The 23,766-nt window shown below is 40.2% G+C and overlaps 2 protein-coding genes and 1 pseudogene across 9 annotated transcripts in view; 1 reads left to right on the top strand and 2 right to left on the bottom strand.

The window, feature by feature from the left end:
- The window catches only part of RPLP1 (ribosomal protein, large, P1), a 5,388-nt gene extending 5,138 nt beyond the window's left edge, over nt 1-250 (bottom strand). For 2 of the 5 annotated variants that reach the window (XM_011968960.1, XM_011968967.1), the window contains exon 1: nt 21-225. In XM_011968960.1, the coding sequence (XP_011824350.1) occupies nt 21-92 (72 nt within the window). In that variant the 5' untranslated portion in view covers nt 93-225. Of the gene's footprint in view, nt 1-20 lie in introns of all 5 variants that reach the window. The other 3 variants (XM_011968946.1, XM_011968954.1, XM_011968937.1) reach the window with 3 other exon arrangements.
- Nucleotides 251-4,469: 4,219 nt separating this feature from the next.
- The window catches only part of KIF23 (kinesin family member 23), a 34,507-nt gene continuing 15,210 nt past the window's right edge, over nt 4,470-23,766 (bottom strand). The window contains exons 11-23 of one of the 4 annotated variants that reach the window (XM_011968904.1): nt 17,328-17,407; nt 17,079-17,198; nt 16,585-16,708; nt 16,118-16,276; nt 14,442-14,599; nt 12,779-12,952; nt 12,369-12,548; nt 11,775-12,086; nt 7,806-8,057; nt 6,767-6,849; nt 6,494-6,575; nt 5,915-5,985; nt 4,470-5,101 (exon numbers count right to left, since the gene is read on the bottom strand). In XM_011968904.1, coding sequence (XP_011824294.1) covers nt 5,086-5,101; nt 5,915-5,985; nt 6,494-6,575; nt 6,767-6,849; nt 7,806-8,057; nt 11,775-12,086; nt 12,369-12,548; nt 12,779-12,952; nt 14,442-14,599; nt 16,118-16,276; nt 16,585-16,708; nt 17,079-17,198; nt 17,328-17,407 — 1,811 coding nt within the window. In that variant the 3' untranslated portion in view covers nt 4,470-5,085. The remainder of the gene's footprint in view (nt 5,102-5,914; nt 5,986-6,493; nt 6,576-6,766; nt 6,850-7,805; nt 8,058-11,774; nt 12,087-12,368; nt 12,549-12,778; nt 12,953-14,441; nt 14,600-16,117; nt 16,277-16,584; nt 16,709-17,078; nt 17,199-17,327; nt 17,408-23,766) is intronic. The other 3 variants (XM_011968911.1, XM_011968918.1, XM_011968925.1) reach the window with 3 other exon arrangements.
- On the top strand, nt 17,534-18,424 carry LOC105531294 (annotated as a pseudogene).

The following is a 23,766-nucleotide window of genomic DNA, read 5'->3' as shown; positions in this document are numbered from 1 at the left end:
CGACCCGGGCCCGCACTCACCGTGACGGTCACCTCATCATCATGCAGAATGAGGGCCGAGTAGATGCAGGCGAGCTCGGAGACGGAGGCCATAGCGCGGGCAAGTGTGGGGCTGGCGCTGCCGGACGCGGTGCTAGTCGCCGGATGAAGTGAGGCCCTCACTCCAACGCGGCCTTAGCTTTCTCGGAAGGACCGAGCACCTTCGCGACAGCTGAGGAAAGGGGTTCTCGCGCCTATGCGCAGTCTCTTATGTGACCACGCGGACCAATCGGCGCCCGCACCGGGCGGAAGAGGCGGACCCAGGACCGATTGAAGACGCCTGCGCGCTCCGCCTGATTCGTTCTTCCTGTTGAGAAAGTTTCTCAGCGCCAAGAGTTACGGTCTCACTTTATTTTGTTAAATTATAGGACTTGAGACGGTTAAAAACACTTTTAGGATAGGGTTGCGTAGGTATTCGGACTTCGCCGCCGTTGGTTCCATGAGCTGCTTCACTTGGCAGGAGCTGCGCTCTGGCCGTGGTGACATTGTTCGTAATCTCCCAGTTAGGTCGCGGCCTTCCCAGCCGGCGCTGACCCTGAGGGTAAAGGCTGCGTCCCACCTTGGAGGTCGCTGCTTAGCGCTGGGCCTTGGGTGAGATAGATAGATGTAGGTAGATGTAGGAGAACGAGCAAACTAACGGCATTATGATAGCAGTAGCCGTGGAGCGCTTACTATATCCCAGTCACTGAGCCACATTCTACAAGGATTCACGTTATCCTCACACAGCAGGAGTTGGATGTTATCTCCATCTTGCAGATGGCAAAATTAAGTCTTAGAGCCGGTAACTAGCCCAAGATAGTGTAGTTACCGCGCGGTGGAGCGTGGATTTGGAATCTAGAAGCTTTAGACCTGGTAACTAACCCAAGATTGCATAGTTCCGCGCGGTGGAGCGTGGAGTTGGAATCCAGAAGCCTAACTTCACCGCCTAGTGCTTCGGGGAAGGGGGATTATGGGTAAATTGTATACAACCTGTTATTTGTTATCTGAACCCAATTTAAATTCCTACCTTCAAAAATGGTCACTTTTACATTGCTCGTGGAATTTGCTTAGTTTACTGGAAGGTTAGTTCAAGATTTTTTTTTTTCGGGAACCTTCTTTATTTAGTCCATCCCATTATTTAATAATCATCTCTGATGAAACATTTCTGTTGGAATCCACCAATCTAGAGTCCTATTTGGGTCAATCTTAACTACAAACAAAGATTTTCATATCCCGAATTTTTTAAAAAAGTTTTTATAAAGCTATCAAACTTTTTAAAAATAAAGCTACTGAGTTTTCATCCAAATCTAAGAAGCCATTATAGTGGAATTTTGGTCAAGAAAGCTTAAAGCTATTTAAAAATCCAAACATTTCCAAAGCTACAATGAGTCAGTCCAAAATACTGTGTACCTCCAGCAGTGCACTTAAAAAACTGATCTGCCGGGCGCGGTGGCTCATGCCTGCAATTTCAGCAGTTTGGGAGGCTGAGGCGGGTGGATCGCCTGAGGTCAGGAGTTCGAGACCAGCCTGGCCAACATAGTGAAACCTCGTCTCTACTTAAAATACAAAAAAATAGCTAGGCGTGGTGGCGGGTGCCTGTAATCCCAGCTACTAGGGAGGCTGAGGCAGGAGAATCGCGTGAACCCGGGAGGCGGAGGTTGCAGTGAGCCGAGATCGTGCCATTGCACTCCAGCTTGGGCAGCAAGAGCAAAACTCCGTCTCAAACAAACAAAAAAAAACTGATCTGGTTGGCAAGTGGCACTTTGTGGTCACTGAGGAAATAATCGTTTTCTCTACGTATACGCACCTTTACAGGGTATCAAACAGTAAGCACTAACCACAGCTATTAAAGAGAAGTAGCTAAGCAAAATGTCAGTACTCATGCATTTCCTTTTGTGTTGTTGAAGGACTTAGTGCATTCAACAGTTACTTCAGACAAATTCCACTGCCCCATATTCTCCTATCATAGTAAAAATTTCCCATTAATATTTTGAAAATACTATGCAATAAGCCATTTAAATTTTTTTTTTTTTTCCTGAGACGGAGTTTTGCTCGTTCCCCAGGCTGGAGTGCAATGGCGCGATCTCGGCTCACTGCAACCTCTGCCTCCCAGGTTCAAGCTATTCTCCTGACACAGCCTCCAGAGTAGCTTGGATTACAGTCGCGTGCCACCACACCTGGCTAATTTTTTGTATTTTTAATAGAAATGGGGTTTCACCATGTTGGCCAGGCTGGTCTCAAACTCCTAACCTCAGGTGATTCGCCCACCTTGGCTTCCCAAAGTGCTGGGATTACAGGCGTGAACCACTGCGTCTGGCTAAATTTTTTTTTTTTTTAAGTGGGTTGGGACAGGGCATGGTGGCTCATGCCTGCAATTCAAGTACTTTGGGGAGGCCAAGGCGGGAGGATTGCTTGAGCCCAGGAGTTCAAGACCAGCCTGGGGCAACATAGTGAGACCCAGTCCCTATTACTTTGTGTTTTTTTTTTTTTTTTTTTGAGATAGGGTCTCATTCCATTGCCCAGGCTGGAGCACAGTGGCGCCATCACAGCTCACTGCAACCTCTGCCTCCCAGGCTCAGGCAATCCTCCCACCTCAGCCTCCCCTGTAGGTGGGACTACAGGTATGTGCCGCCATGCATGGCTAATTTTTAAATTGTAGGGATGGGATTTCAGCATGTTGCTCAGGCTGGTCTCGAACTGAGCTCAAGTCATCCTGTAGTGCTGGGATTACAGGTGTGAGCCACCATGCCCAGGCTGTCTCTGTTAAATAATAATTTAAAAAGCAGGCTGGGTACAGTGGCTCATGCCTGTAATCCTAGCACTTTGGGAGGCCAGGTTGGGAGGATTGCTTGAGGTCAGGAGTTTGAGACTAGACAAGGCCACAGAGCAAGGCCCCATCTCTACAAAAATAAAAAATTAGCCAGATGTGCCGGCATTTGCCTGTAGTTGCAGCTACTCGAGAGGCTGAGAGGATTGCTTGAGCCTGGGAGGCTGAGACTACAGTGAGCTGTGATCATGTCATTGCACTCCCTTCTGGGTGACAGAATGAGATCCCATCTCAAAAAAGTAAGAAAAAAGCCAGCCTGGACAACATAGCAAGACCCCATCTCTACAAAAATAAAAAATTTTTTAATTAGCTGGGCATGGTGCTGAGCACCTGTGGTCCCAACTACTTGGGGGGCTGAGGCAGAAGGATCACTTGAGTCCAGGAGTTTGAGGTTATAGTGAGTCATGATTGCACTCCTGCATTTCAGCCTGTGCAACAGAGCAAGACCCTGTTTCTGAAAAAAAATTAAAAACAAGAAAATCAAGAAATAAATTCTGTATCTACTACAATAGCAATTTAACGCTTAGTGTTCTGAAGCATTCTAAAAACACACATATAGGCCAGGTGTGTTGGCTCACGCCTGTAATCCCAGCAGTTTGGGAAGCTGAGAAGGGCTGATCACCTGAGGTTGGGAGTTTGAGACCAGCCTGACCAACATGGAGAAACCCTGTCTCTACTAAAAATACAAAATTAACTGGGCCTGGTGGCAGATGCCTGTAATCCCAGCTACTGGGGAGGCTGAGGCAGGAGAATTGCTTGAACCTGGGACGCGGAGGTTGTGGTGGCTGAAATCACGCCATTGCACTCCAGCCTGGGCAGTAAAAGCAAAAAATCCATCCCCTCCCCCCCCCCAAAAAAACTCAACACACACACACACAAACACATATATGACATTGTTTACTACTATACTGTGAGTGACTAGTGCATTTTATCTTCTCCCTTAACTTTTGAATCAGCTTTTGGCAAGGACTAATACCACACTTTTATTATGAATAACAAAATATTAAACTATCATTTTAGTTAAAAAAAAAAAAAAAAGTGGTCGGGCACGGTGACTCACATCTGTAATCCCAGCACTTTGGGAGGCCGAGGCAGGCGGCTGAGATTGGGAGTTCGAGACCAGTCTGACCAACATGAAGAAACCCTGTCTCTACTAAAAATACAGAATTAGCAGAATAATCTACTAATACAAAAGGCAGAAGAATTGCCTGGACCCGGGAGGCAGAGGTTGCGGTGAGCCAAGATCGTGCCATTGCACTCCAGCCTGGGCAACAAGAGCGAAACTCCACCTCAAAAAAAAAAAATCAGCCTCAAATCCAAATTAAATTCAAGTAAAATGTGTGTTCACCCATGCAATGGGATATTTCACCATAGTTTCGACAGTATTTTTTCTAATTTATGTTGTCCCCAATGTTTTTTGTTTAAATGTCTAGAAGTCATACTTAATATGTAGATAATTATGGTTGTCACATAAAAAAGGCACTGTCCATTTAACATATTATCTTGTATTTTTTAGTGCTATCTTTCAATTTGTCCCACAAACAATGAGTGCCAGGTGAATGCAGGCCACTGTGCCAGATGCTGGGAGGACGTGCTGAATGAACGGCCATCACACAACTACGTAATTCTTAGTGCTTTTGATTTTAATCCTTTTGGCATATCTAAATGTCAGAAAGTGAATATATACATACAAAATTCAAAACACCTTCCTAAAATGGTTATTATTGGCCAGTCATTTACATCTTTATTTTGAAAGTTTGAATTGTCAAATAGTTCTAAAGTGCATTCTTGCAGCTAATAAATAGCAGCATTTGTTTGTAAAACCTTAAGAAATTCAGACCAGGGCTGGAAAAGTCACAATAAAAAAATCAGGCATGATCTAGATATATTCTTCCTTAATCATCTAAGACAAACACTTGTGTGAATTAGTTTATAAGTATACATGAAATATATTTTAACAAAGCATTATAAAAAATTCATACAGCAATGAAAAAAGGAGTCTTCCTCTGCTATTAATATTAAATATGGCAAAACATATACTATACAAGGTTTGTTGAATACTAGTTGTCTTTGGAACCATAGGGAAAGCTTTGCTCTAGGTCAGTGTATGATGTAGCTGAGGTCCGTGATTTTCAACAAAGTTGGAGTTCTACAAGATGACCTGGAAGACTGCTTCTGGCATGGCTTTCGAGAAATCATCCACACAAATGAAAATGTTCTTTCAATACTGGGACTGTCAGTTCATGGCTTTTTGCGCCTAAAACACAACAACCAGCACTTAGAGTTGAACTTTGCAATTAGTAACACATTCATAGCAAATCAATCTTTAGAAGGTCTTTGAGAAGTCCCTCTGAGAAAGCAAACAACTTTTATAAAATATGCTTATCTTAGTATTAAATTTAGAAAACAGGATTTCCCATCTTTATCCTGCTGCAACAATCTTCTAAATTGCTCGTTAAGGAATGTAAATGTTTAAAATGTTATATCTACGTATATATGTATATATACGTTTATAACATTTTATATATGAATGCATGTATTTGTAAAGAAGGGATTTTATTAAAATATGGAAAAAGACTGGGTCAGACTCCTGAGTATGAGTTTAACAGAAGAGGAAAAGGTACAATTCCTTCCCTACTATAAATTCTTCCATTCAGTGTTATTTATTTTAGTGAACACTTATTGCTACACCAAGACCAAGAAGCAAGTCAGAAAACAATGATTTACACAAAGCTGTCTAGTCCCCAACTTAAGCCTTTAGCCTTCCCTCCTTAGAGGTACTCTCAGTTCGGCCTCAGAAAGCTTTATGAGCATTGGCAGAATATGAACAAGAGCCACCAATCTTCCCCCACCGCCTGCCTTGCAGCTCTGATTGCTCTTATCCAGCCTTCTGAGGCTCTCAGTATTCCAGCTGCCTACTGCAGTCTTCCTGTGGGGGCCCAGATCGTCCAAGGGGAAAACCAAAACCATATATTTGTTCTGAACAACAAGTGGATAGATGGTAGAACAACGTAAAGACCAAAGGAGGAAAAAAGCACACAGCAAGACCCCAGTTACAGTCAGTGCTCACTTGGGTTGTGCGTGATGCTGATATCCAGGTCCCAGTTGGGATCCTGCTTTCATCTCCACAGCCACGGAACACTGAGAGGAAAATGACAAGAGGAAAAAGATCAGCTCCTCTCAATAGTCTATAAAATACAGTTATTCAGTGGGCTCTACACCTAAGTGAAATGCAGTATTGCTTTCTAGTTCAGCAAAGACTCTTATTGTAAAACATCAGTCACTTGTAATTTATTTCTGGCACAGGCCACAAATGTTGTGAGTCAGAAGGGTCTTTAGAGGTCATCTAGGTAACTCATCTCATTTTAGATAAGTTCGTGAAGAGAGTTGGTGGCTAAGGCCATAGCTTAGCCTCCTGACCCCTACCTTCCCATGTTCTTTCCAAGAGCTTCTCCTCAGGAGTAACAGTTGCAAGGGGGTTCCTGATGAAGTGGATTCTTGTTATTCTAGGAATAGGCCTACATGGTGCACTGGCAATGTGAGATTATACCTCAGCGTTTTCAAAGAGCATAAAAATCTAGAGCTGTGGAGTTTAAAACGTGACAAACCTAATTTTAGTAAGCAGAGAAATATTTAATTTTTCCCCTACCCTTGTTTCTACATCGGTCCATTCAGACTCTGCACCATCTGGTTGGGCAGGTGCTACTGTGGAAGATCTTCGTTTTCGACTACTGAAAAAGGGGAAACATGATGCAACAATTATTTTTGCATCTAAGAAGAGGAAAAATATTAGAGGTAGGGAAATACTATCTACATCCCTTTGGAGAATTAATGATACATTTCACAGGCTGTTCTGTTCCTCAGAAATAAGCAGCGAAGAAAATGACCAACTTTTATACAGAGATTTTTGATGGTTACTTACCCATTTGGTGATTCTTGCTTTAAAGTCTCAATATCAGTAAACTGAACAGATTGTCCACCACCCCTTGTTTTATAAATATCACCCTAAAGTCAAAAGAAAAGGTCACTGTTACACGTTGATACACCCAAATGAAAAACACACATATATATTTCAAATTGTTCTCATGATTCTATTTTATAGAAATTCCCATCCACAAAATCAGATGGTACTTGGTACTTGCTGAGTCTGTACTATCAAAATAATTTAGAAATTTGAGTATGTATCTCTCACAAACAAAAGAAGTCCAATACAATGTAATCAGTGACATTCATAATTGCAGAAAAAAATATTTCTTTTGCTCTACCTGTAATTTAAAAACTAAACTGCACTAAGGATCAAGAAATTTGCTGGAAATTTCTACATGCTCTAAGACATGGCACTTTCTTCTCTGAGTGCCCCCTGTTGCCCATATTCAAATGACAGTATAGTCTCATTTGTAGCTAATTATAAGAACAAAAACTCTAAATTGAACTTGAAATAAAAAGTTTTTTTTTTTTGGTATTATCTTTTACTTTCCTGATTATTCACTGACTCTTATGATCAAAGGAGAATTCTTCTATGGGCAAGCAAGTCTCTTCAAAACAGCTTTAGGCAGCTCAATACTGAGTAATTTTGATGGGTCAAATTTTAACATAGATTTTGTTTTATTTTGTTTTTGTTTTTTTATCTTGAACTGACAGAGAGCAATGGGAGTTCTTTGCTTAGATTTACTTTTTAAGTCGTGGTTAAAACTAAATATAGTCATTAAAAATTAAAGTACATCATGGATCTAGAATTCTAAGAAACTGAAGAATCTACACCTATTTAAAGCATACTTAGTCCCACTTTGGCAGACTTAAAACCTAAGCAGTGACTAATTTTCTGCTAACAAAAAGGTTATATCAAATACTCATTGATGTTCCAGTTGACACTGCCTGTGTGCCACTAAAGGAGTAGCAGGACAAATTGACTTTTGTTGAATTTTTTAATATATTTTTTTCTCCCGTGAAAATTAGTTTACCTTAATTAGTTTAGTTTCAATCTCCCCATCGGAGGCTAGTTCCTGGTGGGTCAGCATGTACTTCTCACACTTAGCTAGTGCCTTTTCATTTGCAACAGATACTGTGATGGCATGAGGGACATGTGGCTGCATGACTGTTTCAGTTTGCATGTTAGAGGCGGGCTTATGATCTACCCATCTGTCTCCTGCAGAGCGTGATCGTCTGTGTCGGAGACGAATTGGTGGTGCGTTCTGATCAGGTTGAAAGAGGAACTGAGAAACAAGCATAACCCATAATTAATTAAAGGGTATTATTAGAAGTGCAGCAGGTTCGGCTACATTAGTTGATGACAGTATCATAGCAAACCTTTCCAAAGCTAAATATTTTATTCAAGTAATTTAAACATCTTTGCATTTAAACACAAAACCAACAAACATCTTTAATGCCAACTTGTATGTTACACATTCTACCTGGGAGTTTCCCTTTCAACAAAGGATAAAAGAAAAAATTCTGGTAATGCTGCAAGTCTTTCCTGCTTGGGGGTCATTCAGGACAAACAACTCATTTCATATTTTTGATCAAAAACCATTATTTATCCCTGCTATTGAGAGGTAATCTATTACGTCCACAACTCTGTTAAAATCTTCAATAAGATCAATGAAAGCCCTATACATTTTCTAGGTTTCTAAACAAAACAGAAAACAATCCAAAGAACATAAGGTATAATAAGAACCATATGAATAAAATGATTAAAGAAATGTGAAATACTTCTGAGTGCTTTCAGTTAAGATTTTAAAACCTCAAAACAGAACTTCATGAAAAGTTCAAATACAATAATGGCTACAATATACCAACTAATTTTTCCCCCAAACATTTCATACAGGTTCCAAGAAACAAATAAATAATACAGCGTCAAATCAGTCTCTTATCATACAATAAAAAACTAGTTGCCAGGCCAGGCATGGTGGCACATGCCTGTAATCTCAGCACTTTGGAAGGCTGAGGTGGAGGAATCAATTGAACTCAGAAGTTCAAGTCCAGCCTAGGCAACATGGTGAAACCCAGACTCTACAAAAAAATACACAAAAAAATTAGCTGGGCTTGGTGACACGTGCCTGTAGTCCCAGCTACTCAGGAGGCTGAGGTGGATGGATCACTTGAGCCCAGGAGGTGGAAATTGCAGTGAGCCAAGATCGCACCACTGCACTCCAGCCTGGGCAACAGAATGAGACCCTGCCTCAAAAACAAACAAGTTGCTTCTGGTCAAATGTCATGTAAATCTGGCAAAGTTAAGTTAAGCACATTCAGCCTAAGAAAATAATATTTCACATATATGCCATAGTTATAGTTTGAAGAACATCTCCTGTTTGTAAAACTGAAAACGGGGCTGGGTGCAGTGGCACACACCTGTAATTCTAACATTTGTGAGGCTGAGGTAGGAGAAGGATCACCCAAGACCAGCCTAGGCAACGTAAGAAGAATTTCTCGGGCGTCTTTTCGTCTCGGGTGATTTCTACAAATTTCTACAAAAAATTTAAATGTTGTGTAAATTTCCACAAAAATTTTAAAAATTAGCCAGGTGTGATAGCACATGTCTGTGGTCCCAGCTGCTGAGGAGGCTGAGGTAGAACGATTGCTTGAGCCTGGAAGGTCAAGGCTGCCGTGAGCCTAGATGATGCCACTGCACTCCAACCTGGGCAACAGATGAAGACCTCATCTCAAAAAAAACCAAACAAACAAACAAACAACAACAAAAAAACCCCAAAAAACAAAACTGAAAGCAAATGGAAAAAGTCTATCACAGGCCAAATCCGTCAAAGCTAGTCAAGTATGAAGACCTCAATTTCAAAATGCACATCTGAGGAACTGAATCATTTTCCCTATATAGTCATACAAATGCAGCACTAGTGACAGCTCCAAGACATGGGCAATACAGTTTGCCATTAAAGATGCTGAGCCTCAAGACAAACAGGAAACATTTCATTCTAACAATGATTTATTTAATGTTGAACACGAAAGTCTGGTCCTTATCATCTACCATTTAGCAAAAGCGAGGGTTTTCTTCAAACATTTAACAGTAAACATATGATGAAACAAGCTTCGGAAAGATGATAATTCATACGATCTACTAGCATTTATGAAATAAATATTTAAATTTTTTTCCTCACTCAAGTATAAATTTAGTCCACTTGACATAATTTTTGACCAACAAACTTAGACGCACAGATACTAACCTTATAGTAACTTTTCTGCTGCACTTCTAAATAGTTTGATTTCACGTAAGAATCTCTAGTAAATTCCCTTAAATATCTCATAGCCAAATTAGATATCTCATTACTGTTTGCAAGGCATAAACAAGGCTTGAATAGTTTTCAGCCTATAAACTGTCATAAAATGACTTACTAGAGTTGGTCAGAATGACCATTTACCTAATTTGCTGTCTAAAAATGTTTAAGGAAAAATCTGCAAAGTAAAGAACTTAACAGACCTTAGAATCATTGGTTTCCCTGGTAAATAACTTGGGATTCATCACCATCCCTTAATAATCAGGAATTTGGGCCACCTAAATGAACATTCATCTATACCCTGACTTATATAAGAAAATCTAAAGTAAATGTTTACTGTAAGATTTAGAAGAAAAATTCTAAAAGAGCTTTGTTAAGATTTTACTAAATATAAAATCCACAAACATTAACTTGGTCCATTTATTCAGATTCAAAAGAAACTTTACCTTAATCTTTAAGAAGAGAAATATGAAAGTGAATTTATTTAAATACCCTTGAATGTGAGACAAAGTCCTTGTTAATTGAGATAAATGCCTCGATTAAAAGCAATTTATTGGGCATGGAAATCAGTAGTTTTAAAATAATTGGCCTAGACTCTTCAGTGAAAATAGTCAATGTCACAAAAATAAAAAAAGTAGGGGGACAGGGTGAGACTATTTTATATTAAAAGAGATAAAAGACATAATCATGATATGCAATGCATACACTTTCATATCATGGATTGACAAAAAAGCTGGCTGGGTACAGTGGCTTGCCTGTAATCTCAGCACCTTTGGAGGCCAAGGCAGGAGGATTGCTGGAGTTCAAGAGTTCAACACCAGCCTGGGCAACATGGTGAGACCTTGTCTCTACTGAAAATAAAAAATCAGCGTGGTGGCATGCCTGTAGTCTCAGCTACTCGGGAGGCTGAGGTGAGAGGATGACTTCAGCTCAGGAAGACTGAGGCTGCAGTGAGCCATAATCATGCCACTGCACTCCATCCTGGGTGACAGAGTGAGACCCTGTCTTAAAAAAGAAAAGCCAATTTTGGGACAAATGCATGTCCCAATAGAGGATAATTATTTAATTAATGTTGATTTTCTTGGATGTGATAAAGATTGTGGCTAGGTAGTACAATGTCCTTATTCTTAGAGATTAAGTGTCTCTAAGTCTGTGATTTCCTTTTACAAGGCTTAGGGAAATAAAGTTTATGTATCTACATGAAGTAACAACTGGTAAACGTAGGCAAGGAGGGAAAGACATTACCATACTATTCTTTCTACTTTGCTTTGGGTCTGAAATTTTTCAAAATAAAAATTTGGGAAAACAATTTTTAAAACTAGGGCTCGAAAGGAGGTACAAAAAAATCTAATTTGGGGAAGGGGAACCAAAAGAAAAATATGGAAAGTATGCTTTAAAACACAGTAACCAATTTTGTGCAAAGCTTATTAGCTTATGCAACTGAAAAGCTCACACTACTCTGGCATGCACCAAATTGACCTGTATTCACTGAACACACTTCTGCTGCCAGATATGTTTAGGCTTTTTCAGATGAAGAGCCAGGCCTCAATTTCAGTGAGTCAATCTTTCAAATTAACTGAGAAATCAGACCTTTTTTATACTATAGCCCAACCATTTTTCCAATGAACTTTCAGACACAAGTTACAAAAAACAAAGAAGATAAAATCTATTGCTACAATGTGTTAAAATAATACTGGCACTAACCCTGCAGCAATGATCCTCTTCTATTTCTATCTCATTTCTGAATGTAGGAACCACCTCCCTGCCTTCAGTCCAGTACATCCCTCGCCTTCTGTCTGACACGATACAAGTTTTGCTTTGTCCTGGCTCCTGCTGCCTACGCCTTGCAATAGATGTGACTTTGAGAGGTGTGTTGTACGTAGGAATTTTCTGCTCCCATTCCGAAATACAGGAAGCTACAGAAATGCTGCTGCAAGAGTTAGAGCGCCTATGTAGCTGTGGCTGGCTCATGAGTTGCTGGCCGTTGGAAATCTGAGCAATATAGTTACTAGAAAGCTAGAAAAATTGGAGAAAAATTAATGAGCAAGACTGAAAAACTGAGAGAAACAATTCATTACTTTTCTATAATGTTAGCACATGAAGACTTAACATTACAAATAATTATTTGTACTAATTTTTTGTGCTAAATTTGTGTTTATTCTAAATTTTAAAATATTTTTAAAGAGAAATTTCAGAAATGTAAGTATTATAAAATGTAAAAATTCTCATAGAAATAGTCATCTAATCTGAACAAAATATCTGTAGTACAAAGTTACTACACAATTACAAATAACTTACAGGCACAGGTGATGGAGAAACAGATCTTTGAGTAACTTTTTCTCTATCTCGCTCCCGAGAGGGTCTCTCTGGCTTCTCAGTTTTAGGTTCAGTAACAATAGCCTTCAGTTGTTTCAGTTTTTCATCTTTAACCCAGAGTTTATTCTGCATCTCCAGCTGTTTGGCTGCCACTCTACGCTCCTACAGATTATCAATGGCAATGTATATTATCATTCAATCACAGCAAACGAGTATACCAGATTAGCCAATCACTTTATTTCCTAAAAATGACAGTTCTCCAATTCTTCCTGAGAGTTAACAACCATCACCAAAACCCTACCACAAATACAATAATTCAAAATATTGAACCTAACTACAATGTAAAATAAATCATCCGACTCTGAGGCAAGCACTACCCAAATGACACTCACACATTCTTTCTCCCACTTCATTGTCGTTTCTGTCACCATGCCTTGCAACCTGGCTTCTAATCTGCGTTTGTCAGAAAACTGTCGCTGAAGTTTCTGGTTCTGAGTTTCAAGTTCCTGTTGCAAATTGCGTTTATCTTCTTCATAGATAGTAGTTGTTTTCTCTAAAATCTCAATCTAGGAAGGTAGACCACTATGTTCAATATTTGGCATATAAACATTTCATGTCACTATAAAATAATCTTCCTTAATTTGCTTATACAAGCATATTTGTGGAAAGAAAAATCATGGAGAAAGCACTTTTTTCTCTAACATTTCATCTGAATTCCCACCCCCATTCTCAGAAATGAAAACACGTTAAACAAGTTCCTCACTCAGAGACATTTATAACTAATTTCATGTGAAAATTACTTTCTTCTAAAATGAATGCCTAAAATTGAGTTTTTAGGCTATTTTCAGAATTAAAAAAAGACTATATTGGTTGAGACTAACTTCTCTTATGAATGTGTACCCCCACCAAACCTCTAAATGACCCTCTGTAAATGAGAGAACAAACATATATTACATAGTGCTGCAATGCTTCTCAACAAAATGGTATTCCCTTCTACCCCATAGTAAGAGATTAATCCTGAGTTTATACTTTTACAATCTGATTTGTAAACCAAATACAGATCAAATTAAGCTTTACTGAGTATCTGTTATGTCCAAGGTACTATGCTGGCACTTTTATACCATTTCATTTAATCATTTATCTCATTAAAAACAGCATACTAAGGAAATATTTCTAATAAATCAAAAAGCAAGCTACAACCAAAGCTAAGCTCTAGAAAGCTCCCTTGTTTGGGTCAGAGAATATCCTTTTCAACTGTTAAAACTCTCATAAAATTAAAGAACATATGATTCTTCATTTCACTCACATTTCCTCCTTAGCATGGGATGAGGATTAGTAAATAACCAATTGAGAACTTTTTTTTTTTTTTGAGACAGGCTCTTGCTCTGTCATCTAGGCTGGAGTGCAGTCGTGCAATCCCAGCTCACTGCAGCCTCAACCTCCCAGACTCAAGCTATTCTCCCATCTCAATCTTCTGAGTAGCTGGGACTACAGGTGTGCACCACCATGCCTGGCTAATTTTTTTGTAGATATGGGATTTCGCCATGTTGCCCAGTCTGGTCTGGAACTTCTGGGCTCAAGTGATCTGCCTGCCTTGGCCTCCCAATGTACTGAGACTATAGGCATGAGCCTCTGCACTCAGCCTGAGAAACCTTTTTTTTTCTTGAGACGGAGTCTTGGCTCTTGTCGCCCAGGCTGGAGTGCAATGGCTCAAGCTTGGCTCACTACAACCCCCACCTCCTGGGTTCAAGCGATTCTCCTGCCTCAACCTCCTGAATAGCTGGGATTACAGGCGCTCGCCATCACACCCAGCTAATTTTTGTACTTTTTTAGTAGAGACGAGGTTTCGCCATGTTGGCCAGTCTCGTTCTTGAACTCCTGACCTCAGATGATCTGGCCACCTCAGCCTCCCAAAGTGTTGAGATTACAGCTACCGCACCCGACCAAGAACTCTTAATGAGCAGCATTTACAGGCCGTTGGAGCACAATAGCTCCCTCAGAGACCAGTGCTAAAACACCAGCACATACATCTATCATAATAATGTCAAAACAAACCTTATATTCTAAAGTTTTGTTTTTCTTTTCCAGTCGTTCTATTTCCAATTTCTGTCCTGAGATCATCTTTTCCTTTTCATTTAGTTTCCCTTGCATGTGGTTTTCTTTACTTAAAACAGCATTGTCAAATTCTTGTAACAAAGCTTTAAAAGCATTAGCTGAAACAAAAACATACAGGCCAAGTTTTACACCAGTTCTAAAACAAACAATGATAGCAACTTGTTAGCAGACACTAGATAAAATGTAGTTATTCAGCAAATCTCTGTGAGAATCAGTCTATAATGAGAAAACAAGTTTAGAGGGAAATCAGGAGCTTAATTCTCAAATTGACAAGATAGTCACAGAAGCTTTCTGTTAAATGCTAAAAAAAATATTCAAGTCTTTCATTGTCACTATAGCATTCTCTTCCCAATCCTTACAGGTACTTTGCTTCACAACAACAAATGCAAAATAGAAATAACACTGTATTTGGGATTAATTAAACCTGAGCTGAAATCCCTCGTACATCACTTACTAGTTATGACTTAGGCAAGTTAATTAATATTTCTGAGCAAATTTCATTTCAGGATGGAAATTTAAATACCACTTTATCTCACAACTTTTTGGTAAAGATTCAAATGAATAATGATAATAAAAATAGTAGAGCCAGGCGTGGTGGCTCATGTCTGTAATCCCAGCACTTTGGGAGGCTGAGGTGGGTGGATCACGAGGTCAGGAGTTTGAGATCAGCCTGACCAACATGGTGAAACCTCGTCTCTACTAAAAATACAAAAATTAGTTGGGTGCAGTGGCGCGCACCTGTAATCCCAGCTGCTCAGAAGGCTGAGGCAGAATTGCTTGAACCTGGGAGAGGAGGTTGCAGCGAGCCAAGATTGCACTATTGCACTCTAACCTGGGCAACAGAGCGAGACTCAGTCTCAAAAAAAAAAAAAAAGTAGATACATTCATTCACTGAGATACGTTCACTATGTACCAGAGTTTACTGTTATACAGAATCTTCATACTTTATCTTATTTATCTTTACAACACATCCTAAGGTAGAAACAATTACAATCCCTACTATGTAGACAGGGGAAACTAAAAAATATTTCTTTGTGTCTCCACTACTGTTGGTAAAAAACAAAAGAAAGAACACACGCTCACTTTTTTCTTTTTGACTTCCTTAGAATACAAAAAAGAGCTGTGGAAAAATCCCTTGTCATTCTAATCAAACAATGCCTTGAGTCCTTCAAAGGTACCAAGACACAATTTTCTTTAACTTTCTTAAAGATGCAATCTACCATATAAACTCAGATTCATTGAAAATACATTCAATTTCAGAAGTTACAATTATTGCAAACTGGCCGGGAGTGGTGGCTCATGCCTGTAATCCCAGCACTTTGGGAGGCCGAGGCGGGCGGATCACTTGAGGTCAGGAGTTTGAGACCAGCCTGGCCAACATGGCGAAACCCCGTCTCTACTAATAGTACAAAAATTAGCCAGGCATGGTGGCATGTGCCTGTAGTCTACTTGGGAGGCTGAGGCAGGAGAATCGCTTGAACCCGGGAGGCGGAAGTTGCAGTGAACTGAGATTGTGCCACTGCACTCCAGCCTGGGGGACAGAGTGAAACTGTGTCTCAAAAAAACAAAACAAAAAATTAATTAAATAAAATTATTGCAAATAGTTTTGCCCTTACATTGTTTGTTAAACTCATCAATCATCATTTGTCGTAGGTGATGTCGTTTCTCTAAGGCTTCAATCAGCCTTGGAAGTGTCTGCTCATCGTTGATATCCAAAATTTCACATGATGGCAAAGGTGGAAAACTCTGCAAAACCACGTCAGTAACCAATGGTTCTGTATTGAATTACAGCAAATTACAAAAAGTTACATAGGAGAGAAAGAGCTTATTTAAACAAGTTTAACACTGAATACAGCCCCAGTCCAACTAACCATTGCAATTTCTTGAGCTGATATAAGTTTACTTCCCTAAAAATGAGAATCATAGTATGCAAAATAAGCTCATTTAAATTTTGTTCAAATTACTATGTGCTTGGTTTTTCAGAAGGTATGTAAACATTTCTCTTATATGAAATAATTTTTTTGAAAAAAGAGAGAAAGAGACAGACCGATGAGTGAACAAATGATACGACACCAAATCATACCATTTCCAATTGGACCTCGAGGCTGGTTTCTGTATCGCCTTCCAGGCGTTAAACCACATATTGCCTTGTCTACGGGTCTTGCTACTTCAACTTCTTGAGTCACTTCTGCAAATCTCATGACTTGCTAAAACACAAAACAAATGGAGTTTAAAAAAAAATAAGGATATCCAAGTCCCAGAAATGACTACATGAAACAAAGATTGCTTATTTTCATTTATGTGAGACACAGTCTCACTGTCACCAGGCTGGAGTGCAGTGGCATGAACATGACTCACTGCAGCTTCAACCTCCCGGGTAGGCCCAACTGATCACCCCACCTCAGCCTCCCAGTGTGTTGAGATTAGAAGCATGAGCCACCACACCAAGCCTACTTTACTTCTACAATCAATGGTTCTCTATCAATTTATAAAACATTCAAAATATCATTCTTCTCATCCAAATAACTTTTCCCAAGAAAAACTCAAGACTTTATAGGACAACTACATTAAAATTACCAAGTTTTCTTCATAATCTTCAGCCTTGGGATTCACACACACGATCATCCGCACTTTTCCTTCCCCATCAAAGTAGTTCTTGAACAGATGGGTTAACTTTGAATCCCGATATGGAACCATCTACAAAGACATTCAAATCCAAATGTGTTACACAAAAAAATGCACACAAATGAAACCACACAAAAGATCAGAGCAAAAAAATGCACACAAATGAAACTACACAAAAGATCAGAGAAGGTTGCTGCTTACCTTGTTAGTTCCATACATTTGGTTCTCTCTCAGGACATCCATACATGTTCTTAGCGTCATTAGTGACTGATTAATATTACCTGACAGAAAAATATACATAGACGCTATTTTAGAACAACAATATAGTAGCTAGAGTGTGTTCTGTTTGCCTATAAAATCTCAACTTCAAACAACTATTAGATAGAAATTATAAATAACAAATTTTTATGGCTCAATATAAAGAGATGTCTATGCACGGTCCAGGCTCTCTTTCAATAGCAGTATTTCTGGGAAGGTTAAACAGCCATCCTTCAGGGATTCTATCAACAGGATTTTCCACAAAATGCAACATTACAGTTAATGACTATAAGGTTTCTTCCAAATCCTAAATTCTCTGAAGGAATATCTTTGATACAGATGTTTAATATCCTCATATTAAAATATATTCTCTAGGCAATTGGCAGGAATCATGGCGACCCCCAGGCCACTGTCCCGATTCTTGGGGTGGGGAAGAATATCATCTGCGTGGGGAGGAACTACGGGGACCACGCCAGGGAGATGACAGCGCAGTGTTGAATGAGCCCATGCTGTTCCTGAAACTGTCCATGGCCTATACACCTGAGGGCTCGCCCATCCGCATGCCCGCGTACAGTCGCCAACTTGCAACACAAGCTGGAGTTGGGTGTGATGATAGGCAAGCATGGCCGCACAGCTATGGACTACATTAGCAGCTATGCCCTGTGCCTGGACATGACTGCCAGGGACGTGCAGGACGAGTGTGAGAAGAAGGGGCTGCTCTGGGCTCTGGCTAAGAGCTTTACGGCCTCCTGCCCAGTCAGCACGTTTGTGCCCAAGGAGAAGATCCCTGATCCTCCCAACCTGAGGCTGTGACTCAAAGTCAACGGCGAACTCAAGACAGGAGGGTGATACATCCTCCATGATTTTTTCCATCCTCCGACATCATCAACCATGTTTCTAAGATCACGACCTTGGAAGGAAATATTATCTTGACTGGGACACCAAAGGGAGTTGGACCGGTTAAAGAAAACGATGAGATCCAGGCTGGCATACACGGCATGGTCAGTATGAGATTTAAGGTGGAAAGGCCAGAATATTGAGTCATTTCTTAAGAAGTTTCAGGGAGATGGGAGCAAGACAAAAGCAAGCAACAGCTAGTAAATGTCACAAATCTTTAATAAGAAACCAACTATTTTTAAAAAATGATTAGATTGCTACAGCTCAACTCAAAGAAGATGGATTCTTCAAGAAAATGTGAACTAGAACGGATGGGCCAGAAATTTAAAAAGCCAAAGTAAAATACTTCTGGTGCTTTGAAAAAAATTTTATCAAACCAAATGTTCTAAAGAGTTTTCTTTCATAAAACTGGATTGGAGAAGACTTTTCAGTGGGTTATCTCTAAGATGATCAGTAGTTCAAGACTTAAAAACTTTAGAGAAAACCAAAAGTTATGTTCCAGATCAGTGTTTCCCAAATTTCCTTGGACTTGGTCATCATCAGGAAGCATTTGTAAAAATAAAAATTTCCAAATTACTGGCCTATTCCAGAGCCACTAAATCAATTTGATGGGATTAATCTCCAGTGAAGCTGTGTTTACAGAGCACTCCAAATGATTCTTACCAGGGAAATGTGGAAAAACACTGCTGTACACAATCTATTAATTTAAATTTGTACTTAAGAAGTGAACAATTAATGAAGATTTCACCTATGTACTTAGGGTGTCTACCCTGACCCATCGATTCTAAGTTCAGGAGATGATTTTGAAATTACTGTGTGCTGCCTTTTATGTGGCTAAAAAATAAAAATAATAAAATAAATAAATAAATAAATAAAATATATTCTCTAAAGCAGCAGGTCCCCAACCTTTCTGGCACCAGGGACCAGTTTCACAGAAGACAATTTTCACACAGATGGGTTGAGGCTTGGGGGGTGTGGTTTTGGGATGAAATCATTCCAGCTCAGATAATCAGGTATTAGATTTTCATAGGAAGCATGCAAGAGTCTGAAGCTCTCCCTGCATCTACAGGAGCTCTCCTGCTGTTTCTAACAGTCAAATGTCTTCGGAATCAGCTAACTCTGTCCCCTCTACATCTCAGCAAGGATTTCTTAGGTGGCATACTTGTTACTTCTGACCGCTCTTATTTGGATTTCTGAGCCAAGGCAAGTCTAACAGTCTAATCAAGCATTCACGAATGCAGCTCTCATCTGATTAGACCCCATGAGAATGAGTTGATTATGGAACTTTGATTGAGGTCAGCTAACTCGATTATGCTTTTACCCTTGGCCTCCCAAGGATACAGAGGATCGTTGATACAACTCCCAAAATAGAGAACTCATCTGTACCTCTGTAATATTCCATGATTCATGATTTATGTTCCTTGACCCAAACTCCTAATGTTCTTTCTTCTTCCACTGTGCTCTCAGGAACTCATGTTCTTATTAACAGATTTCCCTGCAACTTCAAATCTCTCACAAAATAATCCATTGATAGCTTTCCCTAGTGGTCAGGGGTTCTTAACTTGAGGTCGACGTTGTCCGGGGGAACACTATGGGGTGTCTGCATACTTAGATGGAAAATAAATTACATTATTTATTTTTACCAAACTCTAACTGGAATTCACTAGTTCCTTCAATCATGAATGCAGGCCAAAAATCACAGCATTAGTAGTACCTGTAATTGGTATCAATACAAACTACAGATATTTTTATAGCACATTACAGTTTGTTGCTCATCAAGATATTTATGTTCATCATTACACTGCATTTATTTAATCAGACCTGCTGCTGTGTCTTTAAGGTATTAATAAAGAAGCACACAAATTTCTGTATGACAAACTTAAGAATACTTTTAAAACACATTTCAATGCAATTGGTTTTCTCTGTAATTCTCTCTGTGCTATACCTTCAGAAATACTATACCAGGAAAGGTCCACAGGCTTCACCCTACATCCATGGCATACAGCCCTGCAACCTAACCGTTTATCCCCTGCTGCAGCCCTGTAGACTTTTGGAATAAAAAAAGCTATTTGGTTTCTAAAGGCTGACATTCTACAAGTATGGTAAACAGAGGGAGAGGCCAGCAACATTTTCCTAGTTCCTCCCTATTGCCTTGAAATGTTCCTCCTACATGCCAGCCCCTGGTTTATTTCGGTATCCATGAGAACAACAATCATTCTCATATGCTGTAGTCACAGGGTCCCAATGTCCCAACTCCGGTAAATCTTTATCTCTATTCCATTACAGCTGACAGGCCAAACCCTATCCCTCAGAAGTGTACCACCTCTAAGAACCTGGAGCCTCTGCCACATGCCCCAACTACCATATCCTTTTCTGCTCTCACTCCCTAACTCTTGTCATACCTGCACCTTACCCACACTTACACTAACAGTCCTTTCTAGCTTTTCCCCAAAGCATCCAAAACTTCAAGTTTTAACTTTCTTCCCAAGCCAACTCTTGTCCCATCAAAGTTAATCCTTCTTCTTGGATCTAGATTCAGATTTTCCTGCCACTTCTGGGATCATGCTCCACCAATAATCATCACTTTCATGTTTCTTAACACCTAGTAGGTAAGCGGCACTGGGTAGACAATGACAGACAGCGCACACACAGTCCACTCTCATTAAATTCAAGTGATTCAGACAAATTGTAAGGGTCCTTTGGCCCAGGGTAGGGGCAGCTCTGAAGGCCCCATTTCTCACCGCTGGACTTAAACATCTCTTCAGCATATGAATAAACTCAAGTCTTTACTGTCTTCTAATATACATATATAATGTGTGTGTGTGTATTTTTCATCATTGCATAATCCCTCAAATCCCTTTTAGTTATCACCCTTCTCTGTCCTTCCCAAGCTAATAATCAAGGGCCTGTTGTTCCTCAAGCTTCTGCTCTCAGCTTGTTCCTCTCCATTCGCTATGAATTATTTTAATCTCACCCAATTGCTTCAATCATTTTTCTATTGGCAAAGCCTAAACCTACAAACCTCAAGTCAAATCTCTCTCCTTCCAAATCCATGTACCTCTGCATCCAATTACAAGGCACTTTCACTTGCATAAATTGAACATTTCAAACACAACTCATTAACTGCCTATACCTGCTCCTAAAACCGCTTCTCCTCAATCAAACACCTCCTTATTCTCCACATCCAGGTGGACCTACTTCCTAAGTAGCTCTCAGTGTTGTCTGAGCTTTGCCTCCAGGTCACACAATTGCTTGCCTGAATTGCTGCAAAAGGCTCCTAACTGCTCTTTCATATATTCAGGCTCGCCCCTGGTAAATTATTTCTCTACACTGGCAAAATGATCTTTCTAAAAGACTAATCCTTCTTTAAGGGGAGGCTGTATGACACAGTATAAAGACACAAGCTGTGAAAGTCCAACCAACCTGGCTCCAGCCTTGAGAAATTTAACCTTCCCAAACCCATTTTCTCATCTGTAAAATGGGTATGATACAATCCTACCTATCTATTGTATCTAGATACTACAATACACACTAGACCCTTAATAGTTGGCAGCTAACATTATTCCTTCAAGATAAAATTCAAACTTCTTGGTATGAAAGACAAGGGTCTTCATGACCTTGCCTTGCTTTCCTGCCTCAGTTCTCACAGTTCACCAACCTACATCCTCTACTTCAGCTACTTTGACTCTGCCATATTATCTCAGGACTAAGCAACTGCCTCCTGGGACAGGAATGTTGCCTTTAATCCTATCCTTCTTCATACAGCTCACTCCTACTCAATTTGTCACCTTCTCACTCCCAGATTGGTTTAGGCAGCCCTACCCTGCACTCCCATCATACTCTACTCAAAAAATCTAGTTTATCTACTGATCTTTTCTACTAGGATGGGCTCTCCCCAGCAGGACTGTGTCCTTTGTATCTGTGTTTAATTCCTGGCACACAGTAGGTACTCAATACATGGTTATTAACATAAAACACAACATGCAAGGTGACAGAAAACCCAGTTACACTGATTTGATCACACTGTATACATCTATCAAAATATCACATATACCCAAAAAGTATGTACAACTCTATTAATTTTTTAAAAAACTACAAAAAGGTAACGAGACATAACATGCATAGATTTTAAAAAACACATATATAGATTGGCTAGATATCTATTTAAAGCCTTCAACTGGCTTATGTTCAGAATTTTCCCATCTCTAGAAGCCAATTTTTACCACTAATAAATACTGAAATAACATTTCAAGGACCCAATACTGACCTACAATACTAAAAACAGACTTTTTTTTTTTTTGAGACAGCTTCTCTGTTGTCCAGGCTGGAGTATAGTGGTGAGATCAGGGCTCAAGCAGTTCTCCCACCTCAGCCTCCAAGTAGCTTGGAACTACAGATGCACCACACCCAGCTAATTTTTTGTATTTTTTGTAGAGATGGAGTTTCATCATGTTGCCAAAGCTGGTCTTGAACTCCTGGGCTCCAGTGATCCACATGCCTTGGCCTCCCAAATTGCCAGGATTACAGGTGTGAGCCACCGCACCCAGACTAATTGAATACAACTTTCCTCATTCTTAAAGAAATCAGGGTATTGTAATAGATTGATACCAAACCAGTATAACTATAAACTTAGCCTCTAAATTATCTAATGGAGGACAATTATGCTTAAACCATCCATTGAGGCCGGTTACAGTGGTTCATTCCTGTAATCCCAAGACTTTGGGGTGGCCAAGGTGAGAGAGCGCCCAGGAATTTGAGACCACCCTGGGCAACATAAGGAGAACCCATCTCTACAAAAAAATTGTTAAAAATTAGACAGGCATGGTGGTGCACACCTGTAGTCCCAGCTACTCAGAAGGCTGAAACGGGAGAATCAATTGAGCCCAGGAGTTTGAGGCTGCAATGAGCCATGATCACATCACTGCATTCCCTCCTGGGTAACAGAGTAAGACCGTCTCAATAAAATAAAAATTTAAAAACAAAAAAAAAAACAAAGAACCACCCACTGGCCAGGTGCGGTGGCTCAGGCCTGTAATCCCAGCACTTTGGGAGGCCGAGGCAGGTGGATCATGAGGTCAGGATATCAAGACCATCCTGGCTAACACGGTGAAACCCCGTCTCTACTAAAAATACAAAAAATCAGGCATGGTGGCGGGCACCTGTAGTCTCAGCCACTCGAGAGGCTTAGGCAGGAGAATGGAGTGAACCTGGGAGGCGGAGCTTGCAGTGAGCCGAGATCGCGCCACTACACTCCAGCTTGGGCGACAGAGCAAGACTCCATCTCGGGCTGGGCACAGTGGCTCATGCCTGTAATCCCAGCACTTTGGGAGGCCGAGGCGGGCGGATCACGAGGTCAAGAGATCGAGACCATCCTGGCTAACATGGTGAAACCCCGTCTCTACTAAATATACAAAAAATTAGCCGGGCATGGTGACGGGCACCTGTAGTTCCAGCTACTCAGGAGGCTGAGGCAGGAGGATGGCAT

The sequence above is a fragment of the Mandrillus leucophaeus genome, unplaced genomic scaffold, assembly GCF_000951045.1.
Source record: "Mandrillus leucophaeus isolate KB7577 unplaced genomic scaffold, Mleu.le_1.0 Scaffold12, whole genome shotgun sequence".
Lineage (NCBI taxonomy): Eukaryota > Metazoa > Chordata > Mammalia > Primates > Cercopithecidae > Mandrillus > Mandrillus leucophaeus.
This window is presented reverse-complemented; position numbering and strand designations above follow the sequence as displayed.